This window comes from Loxodonta africana, chromosome 15 (assembly GCF_030014295.1).
Source record: "Loxodonta africana isolate mLoxAfr1 chromosome 15, mLoxAfr1.hap2, whole genome shotgun sequence".
Lineage (NCBI taxonomy): Eukaryota > Metazoa > Chordata > Mammalia > Proboscidea > Elephantidae > Loxodonta > Loxodonta africana.
In genome coordinates, this window is record NC_087356.1 from 15,891,658 (window position 1) to 15,912,566 (window position 20,909).

General features: G+C 48.2%; 1 protein-coding gene across 2 annotated transcripts in view; it reads left to right on the forward strand.

Moving 5' to 3' along the window:
- Positions 1 to 20,909, forward strand: part of GAS6 (growth arrest specific 6) — a 77,327-nt gene that overhangs the window by 38,151 nt on the left and 18,267 nt on the right. For both annotated transcript variants that reach the window (XM_010593595.3, XM_064268619.1), the window contains exons 5-10: positions 2,784 to 2,906; positions 4,685 to 4,807; positions 13,165 to 13,287; positions 15,556 to 15,677; positions 17,577 to 17,695; positions 18,395 to 18,584. In XM_010593595.3, the coding sequence (XP_010591897.1) occupies positions 2,784 to 2,906; positions 4,685 to 4,807; positions 13,165 to 13,287; positions 15,556 to 15,677; positions 17,577 to 17,695; positions 18,395 to 18,584 (800 nt within the window). The remainder of the gene's footprint in view (positions 1 to 2,783; positions 2,907 to 4,684; positions 4,808 to 13,164; positions 13,288 to 15,555; positions 15,678 to 17,576; positions 17,696 to 18,394; positions 18,585 to 20,909) is intronic.

Below are 20,909 nucleotides of genomic sequence, written 5' to 3' on the forward strand. Positions count from 1 at the left end.
TTCCAGAGCCAGTATTTCTACAGCGCCTTCCTCTTCTAACTGTAACTGTAATATATAGTATATATAATGTATAATACAATATAAACCAGTCCCCCAGTCCTTGTTGTCATGGATTCCCCTGTAGCTCAGAGGCTGGATAAGTAATATTTACATCTTAGAAGGGAAGAAAATAAAAGAGGGAAAATGTAGTGAATAACTTGGAGATTTTTAATTATCTGCAGGAAAAGAGTTCACTCATGAGCAGGAGACAGTCAAGGAGCAAAGGCAAAAAAATGGATTTAAATGAAGGATGAGAAAGAGAAAACCAGCAGATGGCTGGGGACGGTAAATCACGTTAGCACACGTTGTGCAAACTCCGTGGTGGGTGCGGAAGAGAGAGGTCAGTCTAGACCAGTGTCTTTGAGTAGGCTGGTTAGCATCAATGGAAAGAGTTTCACTTGTTGAAAGATTCTCTTGGAAGCCTTGGCAGTTCAGTCATAGCACCTGCAAGGCAAGCTGTCTCTAATATCTGCCATTGTTCTTCCTTTAGCGTCTACATCTTCTTCAGGCCTGGTCTGTGCCATTTCCCTCATCAGGGTTTCTCCAGAGCCTTTGAGGAATATTACAAACCCATTGTGTTTGTCTGCAAACACTAACCCCTCCTTAGGCAGGTTGAGTCTTAACCGTTACTAAACAGTGTTTTGACACCCACTCCATCCAGTTGCTTTAAGATACATGTTGTTGTGCGCAGCCGAATCACTTCCAACTCCTAGAGACCCTGTAGGATGCAGTAGAGCTGCTCCATAGGGTTTTCTAGCTTGTTCGCTTTACAGGAGCAGTTTTACAGGTCTTTTCTCCTGCATAGTAGCTGAGTGGGTTCAAAGTACTGACCTTTTGGTTAGCGGCTGAGTGTTTAACCATGGTGCCACCAGGGCTCCTTTTAAGATGCATACAGTGTTCCAAATTAAACTGACATGCTGGTGGCGATGACAGAAAAGTGGACATGTAAAGGCCATCTGTTAGAGCCTTCCATCCTTCTAGGCTCTTCTGAGCCTCTACCATGCCCACTTCTGCTCTGACAGTGGGCACTGTGAAAGGATACTTTGAGTTCTGTGTATAATAATAGCTGTTTCTCCCAGGCCCATTTGGCTCTAAACTTCCCAAACTTGAGTATTACATAATTGTCGCATTCGGGTGAGCTTTCCTGTCTGCCGCTGTGGTATTGTTTTTGTTGGGCTCTCTGTCATGGAAACGTCAGCTGTGTTTGTGAGAAGCTCCTCCCCACGTGAACAGCTCTTTTGAAAGCAGCTCCTTTGGTACAATCCCTCTAACCATAGAACCCTTCAAACAACAGGTTGAAATGATGCGAATGATTGGTGATCTACTCAAGATGCCCCGCTTTGCTTGTCAGAGTTTGCCCCCATGGGTGATGTTTGTTTAGATGTGTTGTCCTTGTTGCATTGGTGGACCCAGGGGAGCAAAATGCCAGTCACTGAGCTTCTGTTAAGGGTGATGGAAAAAGTCCTGAATGGTCGAGGGTGATGGTCAGACAACATGATGAACCTGATTAATGTCACCGAATTGTACCTTTGAAGGTTGTTGAAATGGTAGATATTTTGTTACCTATATATTTTGTTGTTGTTGTTAGGTGCCGTCAAATTGGTTCCAACTCATAGCGACCCTATGTACAACAGAACAAAACACTGCCCAGTCCCACGCCATCCTCACAATCACGGCTGTGTTTGAGCCCATCGCTGCAGCCACTGTGTCAGTCCTTCTTGTTGAGGGTCTTCCTCTTTTTCGCTGACCTACTGTCCTTCTTTAGGGACTGCTCCCTCCTGATAACACGTCCCAAGTATGTGAGATGAAGTCTCACCATCCTCGCTTCTAAGACGCATTCTGCCTGTTCTTCTTCACCTATATACTCACCACAATAAAAAAAAAAAAGAAGAAATGCCATCACTTTGGAGTTACAAGACAATGTTCAAAGTAGGGCTCCTTTTAAGGGGTACCCAGCCATTTAAGGGGTACTAGGGTGTTAATCAGACAATGAATTCCAAAGAGGCCTTACAAAACCCCCTCCTGCCAGCGGGGAATTTTGGCCTTAGAACTAGAGTTCTCCACATAGCTGTGGCAGGCAGGCACATTGCTGGAAAAGGACGGTGTGTGCTATCATAGCCACGGCCAAGCCCTTTGGAGAGAATGTTCACAAAGGTTGATGGGCTGGTGGGGAGTTTTGAGTGGGCAGCCCCAGGCCTAGCTTGGGAAAAATCAAGAAATTACCATTGGGGATGATGGAATGTTTTGAATTTGTCTGGAAGCCCCTTGGGTCAGCCAGTGGGATTCTATCTAACTTGCTCCTTGGGAGGTCCTCTCTGAGCTCACTGCAGGAGAGCCAAAGGCCTACTTCTGCTCCTTCACCCCAGCTCCCTCAGAGTGCCAGGGCTGCAGTAGTCTTTCCATCTGGCTCCAGTGGGCTATGGCCTCTCCCTTCAGAGCTTATCTGAATTTTCCTGGAACAGGCCCCTGGGACCTGACCAATCTCTTCCTGTGCACCCACTCCGGCCCCAGGGGTGGGAACCCTGCACAGGGCTGGCCAGAACAAGGAGGTGCATTTGACCTGCCTTGGCATTTCCCATTCAAAGCTTCTTGCCAAGCGCTGGTCTTCTCAGCTGGGTGGCCTGATTATGAGGCCATGATCCTACTTACTCCCCTGTAGCTACACCAGCCCAAGCTAAGTCGGGAAGCTATTGGGAGCAGCTTTTCTGATGATTCGTTCCTTCTTTGTGTCTTGTTTATCTCAGATTTGCCTGACCAATGTACTCCGAATCCCTGCAATAAAGAGGGCACGCAAGTCTGCCAAGACCTAATGGGCAACTTTTACTGCCTGTGCAAAGCCGGCTGGGGAGGGCGGCTCTGTGATGAAGGTAAAACCGCTCCCCTCCTTGTGAGTGGAGGTGCTATCCGGCATGTGTTTTTCCACTGTGCTATGAGATGGAGAATGTGTGTGTGTGTCTGTGTTTGCGCGTCTGGGTGTGTGTGTGCGCGTGCGTGTGTGTGTGTGTGAGAGACTAGGGCCAACACACTCAGTAGGACCTCCCCCTGCAGGGCTGCTTGAATGGGCCCAGGAGGCAGAGAGAGGCTCCCTTCAGGTGTGGGAGGTGGATTGGTCCCTCTCCTACCTTTCTGGCCCTCTCCCTGCCTTGATCCCACCTGGGTACATGGCTGCTGTACTGCATGTGTTCTGGCAGAGATATGGGGTAGGGGGAGGTGTGGGAGTTGGTCCCCAAGGCTGTCCTGGGATCAGGGCCCTCACTGGCTGACCTCTGTTCAGCCGGGAGGATCTCTGTAGGCCTACTCAAGCCTCCTCAACCTTGTTGGTCCTAAAGTCTTCCAAGAGCGTTACATTTAGCCAATGCTGGGAGGTGCCTGGTTTAGCTCTTCTCGGACAGGGGACTCTTCCAGCATGAGAAGCCATGGGGAACACTACAGCCATGAAGGGTTTGCTTGGAGCAGAGTCAGCTTCTTGAGAGAATTTGGGAGGAACTGGACAGTTCCTCTCTAGAAACAGGGCTGGGATAAAATGAAGCTAGGTCCCTGTGTGGCAAAAGCCATTAAACGCTTAGCTACTAACCAAAAGGTTGGCAGTTCAAACCCACTCAGAGGTGCCTTGGAAGAAAGGCCTGGCAATCTGCTTCCGAAAGGTCACAGCCTTGAAAACCCTATGGAGCAGTTCTACCCTGAAGCATATGGGGTCACCATGAGTCAGAGCCAACTCGACAGCAACTGGTTGGTTGGTTGGTTGGTTGGGTTGGTTGGGTTGGTTGGTTGGTAGCCACAGCATGAAGGGATAGAAACACCACAGTGGAGCTTGGCAGCTGTGACTTCATCAAGTAGCCTGATTCCAGGCAAGTCTGCTATCCCTGTTGGCCTCAGCTTCCTCTGATGAAAAAAGGTGAGGGAAGTAATTTCATCTCTGACATCCTTGGAATCTGCAACTATGATACCAATAAATAAACATGAGAGAAAAATACCCCAGGGCTTGGTTAAAACCCAGAGGCATGATCCTTGGATGTTGGTAGAGATTGGCCAGCAGACTAGACCCCTCACCATTCACATGACTGCCCCAGCCCTGAGGGAGAGGTTCCTGCTACCCGTACCACTGTGCCTCTCTTGAGGAATTGGTTCTGTTGCCTCTGGAAAACCTTCCCTAGGCCTCTTCCTCCTGGGAGGGCACACTCAGCCCACTCCACACAGCGGCCTGTGGACGGAGCAGGTCAACTCAGCGTGTGCTTGGGCCTGTCTTCTCATGGCGGCTTGGCAGTGTCAGCCCTCAAGCTGCCTGGTCACTCTTAGACTCCACCCTCCTCCTGTGTTCACTGGGTGCCTGCAAACCCTGGAGACCGTTCCTCACTTGAGGGCCTGTTGCAGCTCGGTAGGGTACTCAAGGGCTGTCCTTGTGCCTTCTGCCCTCATCTCCTCCACACTGCGCTGCCCTACAATTTCAAGTCTGGCGGTAATGCCCCTTTGGTTGTCTCCTGCAGAAATCTTCAGGGGTGCTCCCATTTCACACAAAAATGAGCGATGCCCAAAGATTTGAAGGAGTGGATGTAGTGGAGATAAATGTGCGTAGAGGCTCTTTTGTGCTACCCAAGTACGTTAGGATGTGACCCTTTGGGTTTTCCCTCTCTGTCATTGCATCCAGACGTCAATGAATGCAGCCATCAGAAAGGGGGCTGTAATCAGATCTGCTTCAACAAGTTGGGCAGCTTCCACTGTGCCTGTTACAGCGGCTATGTGCTCTCCTCTGACAGCAGGACCTGCGAAGGTAAGCCCTACATTTAGGCCTCTCTTTCTCCTTCTCCTGCCTCCCCGCTCTCCCCCATTTATTTTTTTTTTAATAATTTTTATTGTGCTTTAAGTGAAAGTTTACAAATCAAGTCAGTCTCTCAAACAAAAACCCATATAAACTTGCTATGTACTCCCAATTACTTTCCCTCCATGAGACAGTCCGCTCCCTTCTTCCACTCTCTCTTTTCGTGACCGTTTTGCCAGCTTCTAAGCCCCTCTACCCTCCTATCTCCCCTCCAGGCAGGAGATGCCAACATTGTCTCAAGTGTCCACCCAAACCAAGTAGCTCACACCTCACCAGCATCCCTCTCCAACCCATTGTCCAGTCCAGTCCATGTCTGACGAGCTGGCTTTGGGGATGGTTCTCGTAGTGGGCCAACAGAAGGTCTGGGGGCCATGATCACCAGGGTCCTTCCAGTCTCAGTCAGACTATTAAGTCTGGTCTTTTTATGAGAATTTGGGGTCTGAATCCCACTGTTCTCCTGCTGCCTCAGGGGTTCTCTGTTGTGTTCCCTGTCAGGGCAGTCATCGGTTGTGGCCAGGCACCATCTAGTTCTTCTGGTCTCAGGATGATGTAGGTCTCTGGTTCACGTAGCCCTTTCTGTCTCTTGGGCTCATTATTATCTTGTGTTCTTGGTGTTCCTCATTCTCCCTTGATCCAGGTGGATTGAGACTCATTGATGCATCTTAGATGGCTGCTTGCTGGCATTTAAGACCCCAGACGCCACTCTTCAAAGTGGGATGCAGAATGTTTTCTTAATAGATTTGAATATGCCAGTTGACTTAGGTGTCCCCTGAAACCATGGTCCCCAAACCCCTTGTCCTGCTTCGCTGACCTTCAAAGCATTCAGTTTATTCAGGAAACTGCTTTGGTTTAGTCCAGTTGTGCTGACCTCCACTGTGTTGAACTTTTTTTTTTTTTTCAAATTTTTGCAGTTGCACTGCTCTTCTTGCCAACATTGGAGGTCATATTTGCTCCCTCTGCAAGAGGCTGCTGCTGGCGGCTGGGTTCCTTTGGTTCTGGTGGTGGGAGCAAGACAGGGAATGCATCCTGCCAGAGTGAGCACATGCCCAGGCATGCCAGTAGTGACAGGGAGCTGCTCTCCAGCACTGTAACACTGGAATGATTCACCAGGGGATTGTGGGCTGGAGCTGGCTGAGGCTGGGCCAGCCCATCGGGCCACACTTCCTGACTCAGGAGAGGGAGGAGGCTGGGGAACCAGGCTGCCAGGTCTCCTTCCAGTCCCAGGGAACTTGCAGATGAGCCTGGAGCTGTTTGTGTGCAATGCTCCAAACCCAGGGTAAAAGCCATAGATGCTTTAAGGAAGTCGAGGTCACCCTGGGAGTATGCGGGTAAAAAAAGCAGGGCCCAATTAGGCCTCTTTTCAGACTCATTGAGCTTGCTGGTAAGCCTGGAGCTGTTTTTGTGCAACTTTGCAAGCTGGGACATTTCATGAGGGGCAATGTACAGGGACTGTGGAGGACAGGGCTCCAGCACCAGGCCACTGCTGCTAGTAAACTACGAGCCTTCCATATATCACCTTGTCCACACCAACCAAGCTCTCTTCCCAAAAGCCTCTCCCCGTCCCTGGTCTCCCTCACTAGCCAGTTTCAGATGCTGAAAGGTCTGCTCACCAAAGCAGAAGGCAGTTCAGTCTTTCCCACTTTTCTTGTTCCCACTTCAAGGAGTCTGGAGCTCTTTGTGGCCTAGAGCCAAAGACGGGGAGGTCTTGAGAACACCCCCGAAAGTCGTTGCAAATGTATGTACACTGGGTCCTCTCTGTCCCCTGGGAGTACCTGCCCAAAGCCTTTCCAGGGCTCCAGAGTAGCACCACACCACGTTTGCAGGAGCTAGTGACTTTCTGCCTCCCGCCTTCCCTCCCTCCCCTTCTGACCTAGACATGCCCAAGGACACCCTTCCGCAGGTTCCCCTCCAGAAATCTGGGGCACGAGTCTTATTGCTGCAGGCTGGCTTCCCCAGGAAAGTGGAACTGCGGCCGCCTGTGGCTTAGGGAGAAATAGCATCACAGAAGCAGAGGGATCCTGAGGAACGTCCCTGGCATCAAAGAGGTGAATCTCTATCAGATGGGACAGAGGCATCAACCCCCTGTGGATACTGTTCACCCATTTCAGAAACGACAAATTCCATTTTTGCCCATTTCAGTGGCTCACATCCCTGAAGGCTCAGGCTTATTTTATGTCCAGATGAGATGCTGCCCATCTTAATGCATAAATGAAGCCCGTTTCTTTTTGCCATCTGTGCTCCATGGACCAGGAGAACAGCTCTGCCCTCTCATCAGCTGTGGGGCCACATGCAGGTGTTGAGTTAGACCCAAGTTTAGATTCCAGCCCCATCACTGGCTGTGTGAATTAGAGTAAGTGGCTTAACAGCCCTGCGGTTTAGTGTCCTTATCTTTCAAAGGCAGGATGGCAGCACCTATATTATGGGCTGGATTCCATGAAATGACGTCTATAAATCATTTAACACTCTGCCCAGCGTATAGTTAGTGCTCAAATCCTGGGAGCTAGTCTTACTATTACTTGAAGACAGTAGTGAAGAGATCCCTTATATATAATTCTCTGCAGACTAAAGAGGTCCAGTTTGGTTAAGTCAGTGGTTTGCCACTCTTGGCTGCACGCGTGCAAAACATAAAAGGGCCAGGCCCCACCCCAGAACAGTAAAGTCAGAGTATGGGGGAGGCCCAGGCACTGGTGTTTGTACAAAGATCCCAGGTGATTTTACTGTGCAGCCAGGCATGAGAACTCTTGCTTTAATCTCTGCTTTGAGAGCTTTCTTAGGACTCTTTAATCACTGATGCTGTTATCTCATTGTTCCCATCAACCTTTTGAAGCTGAGGACTCAGGTGGTCTGACAGAAGCCCGGTGTAGGGGGAAGGTTACATTATTATTAGCTCATAAAAAAACAAACCAAACCATCAAGTCAATTCCGATTCATGGCAACGCTATAGGACAGAGTAGAATGGCCCCATCGAGTTTCCAGGGAGCGCCTGGTGGATTCAAACTGCCGGCCTTTTGGTTAGCAGCCGTAGTGTTTGACCACTGTGCCACCAGGGTTTCCATCACCTTGTATATATGGCCCTTTAATTTCAATCCCGAATCCTGTTGACATCACCCCCGCCTCCCCAGACAGCCTGCCTTTGCTGAGTCATGTTTAGTGCACCGCTAGCGATAGAGCCAAAGGAGTCTGCCTGTTCCAAGGTCACGGCTTCAAGGTGCTCTGATTAGCATGCTGGCCAGTGTAGCAGTGCTAGGCTCAGCGGGGTCTGGGCACACCTGCCAATACCAGCCCCCACAAACACTCCTCTTTCTGTGGCCGTAACTGTTCCTTTTCCAGGGGCAATGGTGGTCCAGGAGTAGAAGTCTTGCCTTCCATAAAGGAGACTGGGGTTTGATTCCCAGCCAGTGCACCACAAACACAGCCATCACCCATCTGTCAGTGGAGGCTTGAGTGTTGCTGTGATGCTGAACAGGTTTCAGCGGAGCTTCCAGACTAGAATGGAGTAGGATGAAAGGCCTGGCGATCTATTTCCAAACAAATCAGCCAGTGAAAACCGCATGGATCACAACGGTCCCATCCTATTGTGCCTGATGTCTCCATGAGTTGGAGTCCGACTCGGCAGCAGCTAACAACAACAAAGTTCTCTCTTCCGCCTTGGAACCCCGAAACTTAGGTACGCGAGTTTGGGATAAATGAGGATCAGCAGTCCTTGACATTGCGGCCAGGAAGAAGACAGAGCTTTCTAACATGCCTCCCTTCAGCTTCCAAAGGCATCTGTCTAGGCAGCATAAGAAAATGTGGCAAGGAGTCTTGAGCTGATGGGAGAGCTCCAGCTTGTTAACCTCAGCCCTTTTAGCCAGGGAGGCCAGGGACTTTTACATTGTCTGATGATTTTCTCAGCTGCCGGAACAGGAAGGGACTGAGTTGGCCACATTTGAGTCTGGGTTCCCCAGGCTCTGGCTGAGAAGTGTGGGCTGGCCAGCTTGGCTGGCCTCGATCTCCAGGGGAGCCGACCTGTTGCCATGGTGCCCAAAGTGGTGGGCACCAGGGTGAGGGCCCTGCAGGTGCAGGGTTGGTACCTTGATTTAGGGTCGGCGGGAGTACTTTTGCAACAGTGCATATGAAGTGCTGTTGGCAGGCTGGGTTTTCCATGCCTGGTGCCAATGCTACTCAGCCATAAATTCCTTCTGAGGGGAGCTTGAAAAGTATTTCCTTCACCCACTCATGTCCAGCTTTCCCGGATCATTGGTGTTACTGTGGTTGTTTATGGTTACTGGTTAACAAATTGTTAACTTCTACAGTGGGCCAAGTGGTTAAAAAACCAAACCAAATCCATTGCCATCGAGTCGATTCTGAGTCAAGTAACCCTATGGCCACCCTATAGGACAGAGTTTCCAAGGAGTGCCTGGTGGATTTGAACTGCCGACCTTTTGGTTAGCAGCTGTAGCAATTAACCACTATGCCATCAGCATTAGGAAGGCAAGAATCAAGCCTGCAAGAGTGGAGTTGACCAGGGTCATGGAAGCTGAGATGAGGGCAGAGGAGGGGTTGGGAGAAGACCCAGGGGCAGAATTCCAGGCCTTCTGTCCACCTCCAAGCTTTCAGTGTCACAGGAGCCAGTAGGGTGCCTGGGTCCCCTGCGGTGATACTGCTGCAGTAGAAGAAGCAGTGATGACTCAGAGAGGAAACAGGAGCCTTTGATAAAGCAGGGCGGGGACACTGGGGATTTCAGGTTCCACCCCATTGTTTGACTTGTGGAAGGAATGACCCAGCCTCTGGTCTGCTCAGGATGCAGCAAGGATAGACATAAATCTGGCCCTGGCCCCTGCCAACAGAGAATTTTCCACAATTCTGGGACCTTCATTGGAGCTGCTTGCTGTGAGGTAGCGGTTCTCAAAGTGTGACCCGGTCTAGTGCATTAGCAACTTGTGAGAAGTGCAGGTTTTTCAACTCCCTTTCCGGATCTCCTGAATCTAAAACTCTGGAGGCAGAGCCCAGCAATCTGTTTGAACAAGCATTCCAGAGGATTCTGTTGCATGCTCACATTCAAGAACCCCTGGTCTAAGGCAGAGCCCCTGGGTGGTGCAAATGATTAACGCTTACCAGAAGGTTGGAGGTTCGCACCTCAGAAGAAAGGCCTGTTGATCTACTTCCAAAAAATCAGCCGTTGAAAGCCCTGTGGAGCACAGTTGTACTCTGACGCACATGGCGTTGCTGTGAGTCAAAGTCGACTCCATGACTGGGACTGGGACTGGGACTGGTCCTGGAGTGGCTTGGATGTGGGCCAGCTGCAGCCAGTTCTGCCCTTGAAAACCCAGCAGCTGATGGTCTGGCTGTTGAGACAAGTCCTTTTTGGAACTCTTCTTGGCCGTTGACTCAGGACAAGGTCAAGAAGCTGGGTTATCTGGCCCCATCTAGCCAGTAAAGACTGGTAAAGGTTTCTGGGTTGTCCCTAGGATTTTTCCTGTCATTGTTGTGTAGCAGGATCTTATCAGGCGAGATCAGAACGGTGCTGTTCTCCAGCTGAGAGAGACTTGAGCTACTGTGAAGGCCACAGTTGACTGTAAATTAGGAATCTTTGTGCAGTGATGGCCCCTCTGATAGGGAGGCCAGAGCAGGTCTGGAAGTTCTCCTGGAGGGAGCTGGGGAGGAGGGGGGAGCTGCTGGAGGGTCCAGACCCATTTCACTGCAGCTTGCCTGTCTGGGCTTGGCCAGCAGTAAAACAGCCATTTACATGATTAGGATCAGATCTTGGCTTCCAGTCAGCTGTCACTGGTCAACTTAGAAGGGCCCCTGACTCAGTGAGTGTGAGGACTGTGCTGATGCTATGCCAGCGCTATTCTGAGCAAAGGCAGGAGCCCGGCTGGCCCTGCCCTGAGCAGGACAGGTAATTCCCTTCTGGGCCTCCAGGGCTCTGCCTGGTGGCTCCGCCATGGTGTGGCTCCTGTCTGTCTGGTCACAGACCCAGCCAGAGAGCTGGTACTCATCTAAACCCCACTGTTCCTGTTGTTAGGTGCCATCAAGTCAGTTCAATTCATAGCTATTCTATGGGACAGAGTACTACTGCCCCATATGGTTTCCAAGGAGCCACTGGTGGATTTGAACTGCCGACCTTTTGGTTAGCAGCCAAGCCCCAACCACTACACCACCAGGCTGAAATCTCTGCTAAGATGGATACACACACCAGCTGCCGTAAAGGCTATTCCAACTCGTGGCGACCCCACGTGTGTCATGGTAGAGCCGGGCGTGCTCCATAGAGTTTTCAATGGCTGGTTTTTCAGAAGTAAACCCGGCCTTTCTTCCAAGGTGCCCTTGGATGGACCCGAACAGCCAACGTTTCAGTTAGCAGCTGAGTGCTTAACCCTTTGTGCCACAAGGTAGACAAGACTAATTATAACCACTCCTTCAGGGCATCAAGAGTTTGTCCAATCTGGGGACTTGAACTGAAATACAGTTTCAGAAGGATCAAGAGTTACATTTTTTGTTTTGAGGAAATCACCACAGATCAAGTAAAACTCAGCAAAGGCTTATACATTTACTCTAGGGGAACAGCAAAACGCTTCTTATGTTGGCTCATTCCCCTGATTAATGAGTGATAGCTTAGTGTCATGTTTGAAAGCCTGTGTTCTTGGGTAAGCTGCCCTTGCAACAAAATTATAAATAGTTGGAAAGTTTTGGGATAGAGTTTTTTTTTTTTTTTTTTTGCCATCTGAGGAACTGTATATTTAAAGTAATGATTGCACTTTCTTGATATTTCTTCTATTTCTATAGGAAGTTTTTTTTTTTTAACTACAAGGCTTTTCTATTTGGTGTTTGTGGTTTGCCAGAATGGCAAAATGAAATGGAAACATCAGTATAAAACACTGATGATTGATTAATACTTTGGTGTTTGAGCGTCAATGACTATACATACATCTGAGCATGATTAGAGTGATAGGAACCGAGTCCCAGGGCCTGGTTGGCAATAAGTCTCCTTGAATGAAAGAATGAGTGCTTAGCACATTCTTTGCTGTGCTCACTCCAGGTCGCTGAGGAGAGAGAAGACTACTGACACACTGGTCTGTTTCAAATTATAATATTCAAGTCTTAGAATTTGGGATAATTCTAATGTTAAAAATAGGTTGTTTGATCAATAGATGGATCCCGATAGAAAGGGGAGAGATGTAGCACAGAACTTCAAATTCCCAAAGAATCCGGACTTACTGGACCCACTGAAGCTGGAAGAATCCTCAAGGGTATTGCCTTGGGTATTCTTCAAAAACCTTTAAGCGAAACCATCTTTAAACAAAGTCATGGTTTAGCTCAAAAAGTAAAGACTGTCATCCTTAAGGATTGCACTTTTTTTTTTTTTTAATCTATACTATAGAGCTGTGGCTGCTAACCAAAAGGTTGGCAGTTCGAGTCTACCAGCCACTCCTTGGAAACCCAATGAGGCAGTTCTACTCTAACCTATAGGCTTGCTATGAGTCGGAATCGATTCGATGGCAATGGGTTTGGTTTAGTTTTGGTTATATGAAACCAAAGGGACCACAGTAACTGTAAAGCATAGATAAGTTTAGGGGGCAGTGAATCTAAATTGATGTGGGTAGAACAAGTAGAGCAGAAACAAGAAGGTTGAGACGATGGGAAAGATGAAACCTATGACACTGAACAGTATGTGTAGAAATTGTTGAATGGGAGCATTTTTTGATGTGTATCTTGTCACCAAAAATTAAAATTAAATTTTGAAAAATAAGTTATGTAAAGCCAATAAGCCGCTAACTCTGAGGGGTGGTAATTTGGGTTAAGAAAGTTGCAGTGGGGGTGGGGGGCGTTACTTGTTTATTTTTCCATACTACAGTTATTTGAATTAAACAACAACGGTGTGCACGTGTTCCTGGCCAGTCAGCATAATGTCTGACACTGACCTTCTCAACCTGGGAAGATCAGAAATTGCTCCTGTGGTGTTCAGCCCCTGCCTGCCCCTCACCTGAGCCTCTTGGCCAAGAGCTGCAAGCCAAGGTGGAACCTACTGTTTGTGGTGGAGGAGAAGGAAGGAAAAGAGGCAAGAGAGAGAGGAGAAGAAGGGATTGTTCTTGGGAGGTAGTGGAACCCAGGGCGTCATGCTGAACACCACCAGACACCAGGGCGTGATTGATTCCACCAGAACTAAAGGCTATCTTGCGTGGCCTTGTATTTAATCCCTGCCAGATATCAAAAAAAAAGCAAATCTCCTGTTACTCCAAAGGTAGCTGGGAGCCTTGCTTAGCCGCAGCTGTTCTCATCCAGATCTGAAGTACAACTGTGGGTCTTTGTTGCCTGGGTTTTGCTTGCAGATATAGATGAATGCGCAGATGTGAATGCCTGCGGGGAGGCGCACTGCAAGAACCTGATGGGGTCCTACTCCTGCCTTTGCGACAAGGGCTACAAGTACGACAGTGATAAGAAGGTCTGCCAAGGTACTGACTGCCTCTGTGCCACCTGAAGCCTGCTCCCTTTGTTTACCTCCCTCCTTCTCCTCTACTTTGTCCTCCTCTTCCCGGAATCCTCCAACTTCCCAGAAACACTTGGTGTTTGTACTTCCTAAGTGGGTACTGAAGTATAGGAATGACTGGCCAAATATCCAGGAAACATAGAAAATGGATAGGGTGTCCAAAAAAACACTCATATGAAAGAACGCCTCTCCATATATACCTGCTCCTGGCCCCAGAAGTCCCCATGTGGTGCCCCAGTCACGGCTTCCCTTAACACTGCCCACACACACACCCACACGCTTAAGTCTTGATGCAACTCAGTACCCTTCTCCCACCAGCCATAGGCACAGAGAAAAGATTTAATGGGAAAACATCGCTGTGCAAAACACCAGAAAGGCAAATCAAGCTCTCTCCAATCCTCTGTTTCACCCTGGTTCGGTGACTCTCACGGAAGAGGTTCGCACCCTGGACGTGTTCCGGGCTCTGGGCTACCCGAGGGCTTCCTTGCTCCTCCACTTCCACTTGACCTACCCGCTTGGGAGTCTGGGTGGAGCAGTGGCTAATTGCTACGGCTACTAACCAAAAGGTCAGCAGTTCGAAGGCACCAGACACTCCTTGGAAACCCTATAGAGCAGTTCTACCCTGTTGCGTAGGGTTGCTATGAGTCGGAATTGACTCAACGGCAACAGGTTTTTTTTAGGAGACAGGTCTGATGAAATCCTAGTTCTCACTGCCCAGTTCCAGCCAGATTCTGGAGGAGTTGTAGAGAAGCAAGATTCTTTCTTACCATTCGTCTTAGTCTCCTAGTGCTGCTGTAACAGAAATGTCACAAGTGGATGGCTTTAAAGAACAGACATCTCTCTCCCCACTGTTCAGGAGGCTAGAAGTTTGAACTCAGGATATGGCTCTAGTAGCTGACAGTCTTCAGAGTTTCTGGCCTCGTAGATTCATCCGCCTCCATAATCTTCCAATAGAGTCTGTCTTCCCCTGTATGAGCTCCTTTCTGGTCTTAACTGCTCGTTTTATAACTCAGAAGTGAGTGGGTTTGAGAAACAGGCTACACTGATAAGGCCTCATTACATAACAATGAAAACCCTGTTCCCAAATGGGATTATATCCACATGTATAGGGGTTGGGATTCCAACATGTATTTTGGGGGACACAATTCAATCCATAATACCATTCTTCCTTTCTGGTAGCCGTGGGAGGACCATGCCCTGTTCCTGATGGTGTGGAGTACCCTGGCATGGGAACAGTCCCTCCTTCGTGATGGAGAACATCAAGGAGGGGCCTGAGGAGAAACACTGAGAGTGTGGGGTGGTCTCACCTCACCTGCAGGAACAGGGTGCCTCCCGATCAGTGCTGCTGATCCCCCTCCTTCTCTCTCTACCAGAAGGGCCCTGACTGCTGGCCACCCCTCAGACTCTTAAGCACCCCAAGGATGGCTGCTTGAATTTGCATCAGTTATCTTCTAGTCCACGTATTTTATGAACGTGATTTTAATAGCAGCCTAATTGTGTGTAGATTTGGCGTATTTTAAAAATTCTCTTTAAATTATTCCAATTGTTGTTGTTAGGTGCTGTTGAGTCAGTTCTGACTCACAGTGACCCTATGTACAACAGAATGAAACACTGCCCAGTCCTGCACCATCCTCACTGTCATCGCTACGTTTGAGCCCCTGGTTGCAGCCAGTGTGTCAGTCCATCTCATTGAGAGTCTTCCTCTTTTTCGCTGATACTCTACCAACCATGATGTCCTTCTTTTGGGACTAGTCCCTCCTAAGAACATGTCCAAAGTGCATGAGACTAAGTCTCGCCATCCTTCTCACGAGCATTCCGGCTGTACTTCTTCCAAGACAGATTCGTTTGTTCCTCTGGCAGTCCATGGTATATTCAGTATTCTCCACCAGCACCACAATCCAGATGCCTCATATTCCAGTGCTTTGCTTTTTTCAAGGAAAAGGAGGGCTGAGGAAAAAGGGATTATCCATCTAAGAGGGGTCAGCGTGGCCTTTGACCCTGGCTGCAGGTCTGGAAGAATGTGGGTAGAAACTGGAATACAGTGATCTAGAAGGGGAACAGGATTAGAGAGACTTTTGTTCACATTTCCATAGTGAACACATTACACATTACACGTGTGATCAGGAAAAAAGAGATATGTCACTATACAAAGAATGTGGTTTAGAGACGTTTTCTTTTGGAATAATGCCAGCACATTTACATTTTCCCCCACTTTCCCTTTTGTGGCCTGCAGATGTGAACGAATGCGAGGATAAGCTCTGTGAACAGACCTGTGTCAACTCCCCGGGGAGCTACACCTGTCACTGTGACGGACGCGGGGGCCTCAAACTGTCGCAGGACATGAACACCTGTGAGGTAGCGTTTTCCCTTCGGTCCTGTGGAATGAAATTCTGCCTTCAAAACCCAGGATACACAAAGCCAGCATTGCTGGGGGCAGGGGGCATTTTCAAAAAAACTGAGTCATACTTAGACTGGGTTAGCAGTGAAATTTCACATCTACTTGGATCACAGTCGTGGTGTTTTGTTGGTTACTCTTTGACAACTGACAGAGTAGGTTTGTCGAGAAGTGCTTTTGGGACTACTTAGCTTTTCCTGAAAGGCTTTGGTGTTCTTTGAGGCCCCATGGAGAGATTTGGGATAAGAAATGTGTCTGTTTTCTGGAAGTGTTTGGTTGTATTTATAAAATCACTATAGCAACTACCCACTCAACAACTGACCAGCATGGTTGTGGACCCAAAGTGTGACACAGCCACAAACTAATGCACATTTTCTACTGAATCTGTCACACTTACCCAGGAAGCTAGCTAGACCATCGTTTCGTAACATGTGTATGTAATTAGGTCCTGGGCGATTAGTACCTCCATCGGAGAACTAGCTGGCTGTATTACTGAGTTTTCCTGTTCACCTGAGGCCGTGGTATAGGCTAAAGAAATCTGCCTGGGAAGTTGATTATAGTGAACGTTTCGAGAAAAAAAAAAAAGGTTCTTCCAGATGAAATAGCCCTCCGTGGATGGTTTTACAATACTGCAGATGGTGGAAAATGGCTGCCAATGGTCTCTGGAATCTGTGCCTGAGGAGGCGGTGTTGACTGGGTACAGTGGAGTTCTGCTTGTTCACACATCTTATTCTTTGTCTCAATATTTACCTTACGTTGAGTGGAGAGAATATGCCTTTCCCGGCATCCTCACAAGGCTGCACGAGTCAGCTGAAGTCCCTGCTCTCTACGCTGTGGCCCCTCACGCCATCTTCTCGGGGGAATGTGGGGAGCAAGCACTGTGTCAAGTCAGCAGCTTCTAGCTCCCAGCTCTGCCGCCGACTAACTATGTGGTGTCGGGCAGATCAGTTCTCCCTCTCTGGTCCAACCCCTAATCTGACCTCCTCAGGTGCCTTCCAGAGAGGTCAGCTTTAAACTTCTGTGGCTTCCTGCTCTCTTTATTGGCAGAGTGGAGAAGCTGTATCAGTGATCATGGCTGGTTGACTAGAACTAGAGCAGAGAACATTCTAGAAACAATGGTTTTCAAGGCATCCATATTTTATGTATTTTGTAATAGGTTGTAGTATCGTTGTTTTTAAAAAATTATTCTCTGTGTTTTTCTGTGTGTTTGAAGTATTTCAAAATTTAAAAAAGTAAAAGCAATTAGGGAAGTTAGGAGTGGAGGAGGGCAATGAAATATCAGAAGAAGCTGACTGGATCTCCCTGGGATACACAAATTATGTATAAATGAAACCAAAGCCTTCTAGAAATGTATATATGTATGAGACAGACCTCTTCTCCTGGAAGCCCTTTAACACACTGGGAAAAAAAAAAGCTAAACCCACTGTCATCAAGTTGATTCCGACTCATAGAGACCCTACCAGACAGAGCATAACTGCCCCATAGAGTTTCCAAGGAGCGGCTGGTGAATTCAAGCTGCTGACCTTTTGGTTAGCAGCTGAATGCTTAATCACTGTGCCACCAGGGCTCCTTAACACACTGAGGTCTGGTTATAACAACCTTTATAGGATTTCAGTAACTAACCCTGGGGCACCGAGTTGCAGAGACTAATTGTATACTTAGTGTGACCCCGGCTTCTGATGCCCCGGAGGTGGAAGGTGATTAAGCTGTTGGTACAAGCTGTGGAAAGAGAGACAGAAAGACATGCAGCCTCACATAGGCACTGCGATTATCATGAGGCCTTGTGGTTAAAGGAAAGAAGCTAAAATAAAGGGCTGTTTCCTCCATGCCTCATGGTTATCACTCCTGTTTTGTGACAGGACATTTTACCATGTGTACCTTTTAATGTGGCCAAAAGTGTGAAGTCTTTGTATCTGGGACGGATGTTCAGTGGGACCCCCGTGATCAGGCTACACTTCAAAAGACTGCAGCCCACAAGGTGAGAAGGGGATTTATAACACACACAGATTGTTCCAGATGAAACAGCCACCATGGGTGGCTTTACAATAACCCCAAACCTGTTGCCATCAAGTTGACTTCGGCTCATGGTGACCCCATGTGACAGAGTAGAACTGCCCCATAGGGTTTTCTTGGCTGTAATTTTTATGGAAGCAAGTCAGCAGGCCTTTCTTCCATGGCACTGCTGGGGGGTTTGAACCGCCAGCCTTTAGGTTAGTAGTTGAGTACAAACTTTGTGCCACCCAGAGACCTCACAGACACTGGAAAATGGAATCTGTGCCTGAGGAGGTGATGTTGTCTTGAGTACAGTGGAGCCCAGGATGGTCCTGGACCACCTCCTCAGTCTCAACAAAATACAACCTACAGTGTCACAAGTTTAAATACTACATTTCTGAGTAATTTGTCACCAAATGGTCCCACCATCCAGCCCATCATTTCTGGAAGACCACTTCTCAGGCAGGAAATCTGCTTTTGGTGGCGCTGGAAAGAATTATGGGATCGCTAGGGTAGAAGCTTGGCCAGTGTTTGTCCATGAACTGCTGTGCACCTGTGTGGCCATAGCTTGCTTATCTGTTGCTTTTTCTAATGCCAGATTTTAAGATATCAATAGGGAAAGAAGCCATAAGTTGTTCTGACCTGTGCATAATTCTCATTTGTTTCTTGGCACCCTCGTGATCAGACTTATGGCTGAGTTCGACTTTAGAACCTTTGACCCTGAAGGTGTCCTTTTCTTTGCTGGAGGCCATCAAGACAGCACCTGGATTGTCCTTGCTTTGCGGGCCGGCAGGTTGGAGCTGCAGCTCCATTACAACGGGATTGGCCGCGTCACCAGCAGTGGGCCCGTCATCAACCACGGCATGTGGCAGACGGTGAGTGTGGGTGCCCATTTCCCGTTCCTCTGGGGCTGCCTTTCCTGGCCAGCCCCAGTGGTTCTCCCTGAACTGAGGGCCCCAGGAATAGTCAAGTACTCGAACACTCAACAGTTTCTGAGTAATGCCTGCCTGGTGCTGGTGACACAGTGAACAGGAAGAGCTCTTGTCTTTGTGAAGCAGAGGGGCTCAGCATGAGTCTCAAGGGGCTTATCTTCTTCGTTTCACCACACAGTCTTAGCATGACTCCCTCAGAATATGGACTCACCCCTACAGCTGTGGTTCCCAAATGGGAGTGTTTCCCTGCCAGGGGGATTTGACAACGTCTGGAAGCACAAGTGGTTAAGAGCCAGGCTGCTAACCAGGAGGTCAGCAGTTTGAATCCACCAGCTGCTCCTGGGAAACCCTATGGGGCAGTTCTACTCTGTCCTATAGGGTTGCTATGCGTCAGAGTCGACTCGATGGCAGTGGGTTTTTTGGTTGGAGACATTTTTGGTAGTCACATCTTGGGAGGGGGGATGCTATTGGCATCTAGTGGGTAGAAGACAGGGATGCTGCTAAACACACTGCGATGTACAGGGTGGGTCCTCACAACAAAGAATTTTTGGCCAAAAATGTCAGTAGGTCTAAGGTTGAAAAACCCTGAACTAGAGGTTCAGGGGCTTCCTGCTTCTCATCTCTGTGTGTATCATTGGCCCATAGTCTGAGCAGACTTCGAAAGCTTACCTTTTCAGTGTAGAGTAGTCAAATATGTCCTACAGACACCCTGATCGTCCTCCAGTCCCTGACTTATAGAGCCTGTTCATGTACTCATGGGCATCCACCCCTTCTGAGGTGGAAAAGCTAGTTATTGAAGGTCACTGGGAGCTCATACTTGGGCATGACACTTCCTAGAGAATTTTCTGGCTACACATCCAGAGTCAAAACCTTTTGGCAAATCTGAGGTGAGCATGCAGCTAACCTCCTGATTCAACCTGTACTCGAAGGTTTTTAAACCCGTTGCTGTCAACTCGATTCTGACTCATAGCCACCATGTGGCAATGGGTTTTTTTTTTTTTTTGGTTAGAAAGTTTTTATTTTAGGGAGCTCTTCTGCAAGCTGTTGGCTTTTTGGAACACAGTCTGACCTACTTTATATCCAGATCCATGGAATAAAGTGGTCTGTAATATACGGGCTCTCACTGTCCTTGCAAAGTGTCACAGTAACTGAAAGTGGGCTTTCAGAAGTGATTGTGAAAAAGAAATGGGAAAAGCACTCTTTTTTCCCTTAGAAATTAAGATAAAATGGAAAACTTCACCCTGGCCTCTGTGAATAAAAACACTGTAGACATTTGCTAATATTTCCATCCTCTCAAGTAATGTCTAGTTCCTTTCCTAGCCTCTTAAAGGAACAAGTATCTGCAGAGTGGCAGGAGAGGTGTTTCCAGCCTAAATACAGATAAAAAATAAATCTAGAATAAGACGTTTCTGAGAATGGCAAGCCTTGCAATCTGCAGATAGGAACTTGGTGCTCCCCAGCCCTGGAGATTCACGCCCTTGTCCTCCGTGTGGGGGCTGCAGGATGGGTGGCCTCAAGATGAGATAGCTGTGTGGAAAACATGACCTAGTCGATTTGATACAGTCTGCCCATTGATGACTCAGAGCTGCCACCGCACCCTGAAGAGATGAACCACTAGGGAGTAAGTGGCAGATCCAGGGGGTACCTCCTTCAAGAGGCGTGTCAGATCAATTGTGATATTTCCCTCCCCTCTATTGTTTCTGACTAGTCCCCCAAATTGCACCTCACACCCACATACACGCATGATCTTTTTGACCCTTTGGACTGTCCTATACACACAGTAACTAAATTCAGACCCGATACCTAAATTTTTTTTTTCCACTTAAGCACAAAAGGAAATTGGTATAGGTCTCAGAGATTAGTGCCTAACCAAAGAAGTGCGACAATGGAAATAAAATGTGGCTGTGTGCCTGGCAGAAATGGCAGACAGGGAAGGGCAGGGCAAAGGTACATAAATTGCAGTCCCTCCTGGAAGTATGGGAAGCAACGTTAACCTCTATAGGTAGGGCTGTTTTTTTTAGTTCCCGTAGAGTCACCTCTGACTCAGGACGACCACAAGCACAGCAGAACAAACATTGCTCAGTCCTGTGCCATGTTCACGATCGTTGGTGTGCTCAAGCCCATTGTTTTGGCTACTGTGAGTTCCTTCCAACCTAGGGACTCATCTTCCAGCACTATGTCAGACAGTATTCTGTTGTGATCCATAGGTTTTCGTTGGCTAGATCACCAAGCTTTTCTTTCTAGTCTGTCTTGATCTGGAAGCTCCAC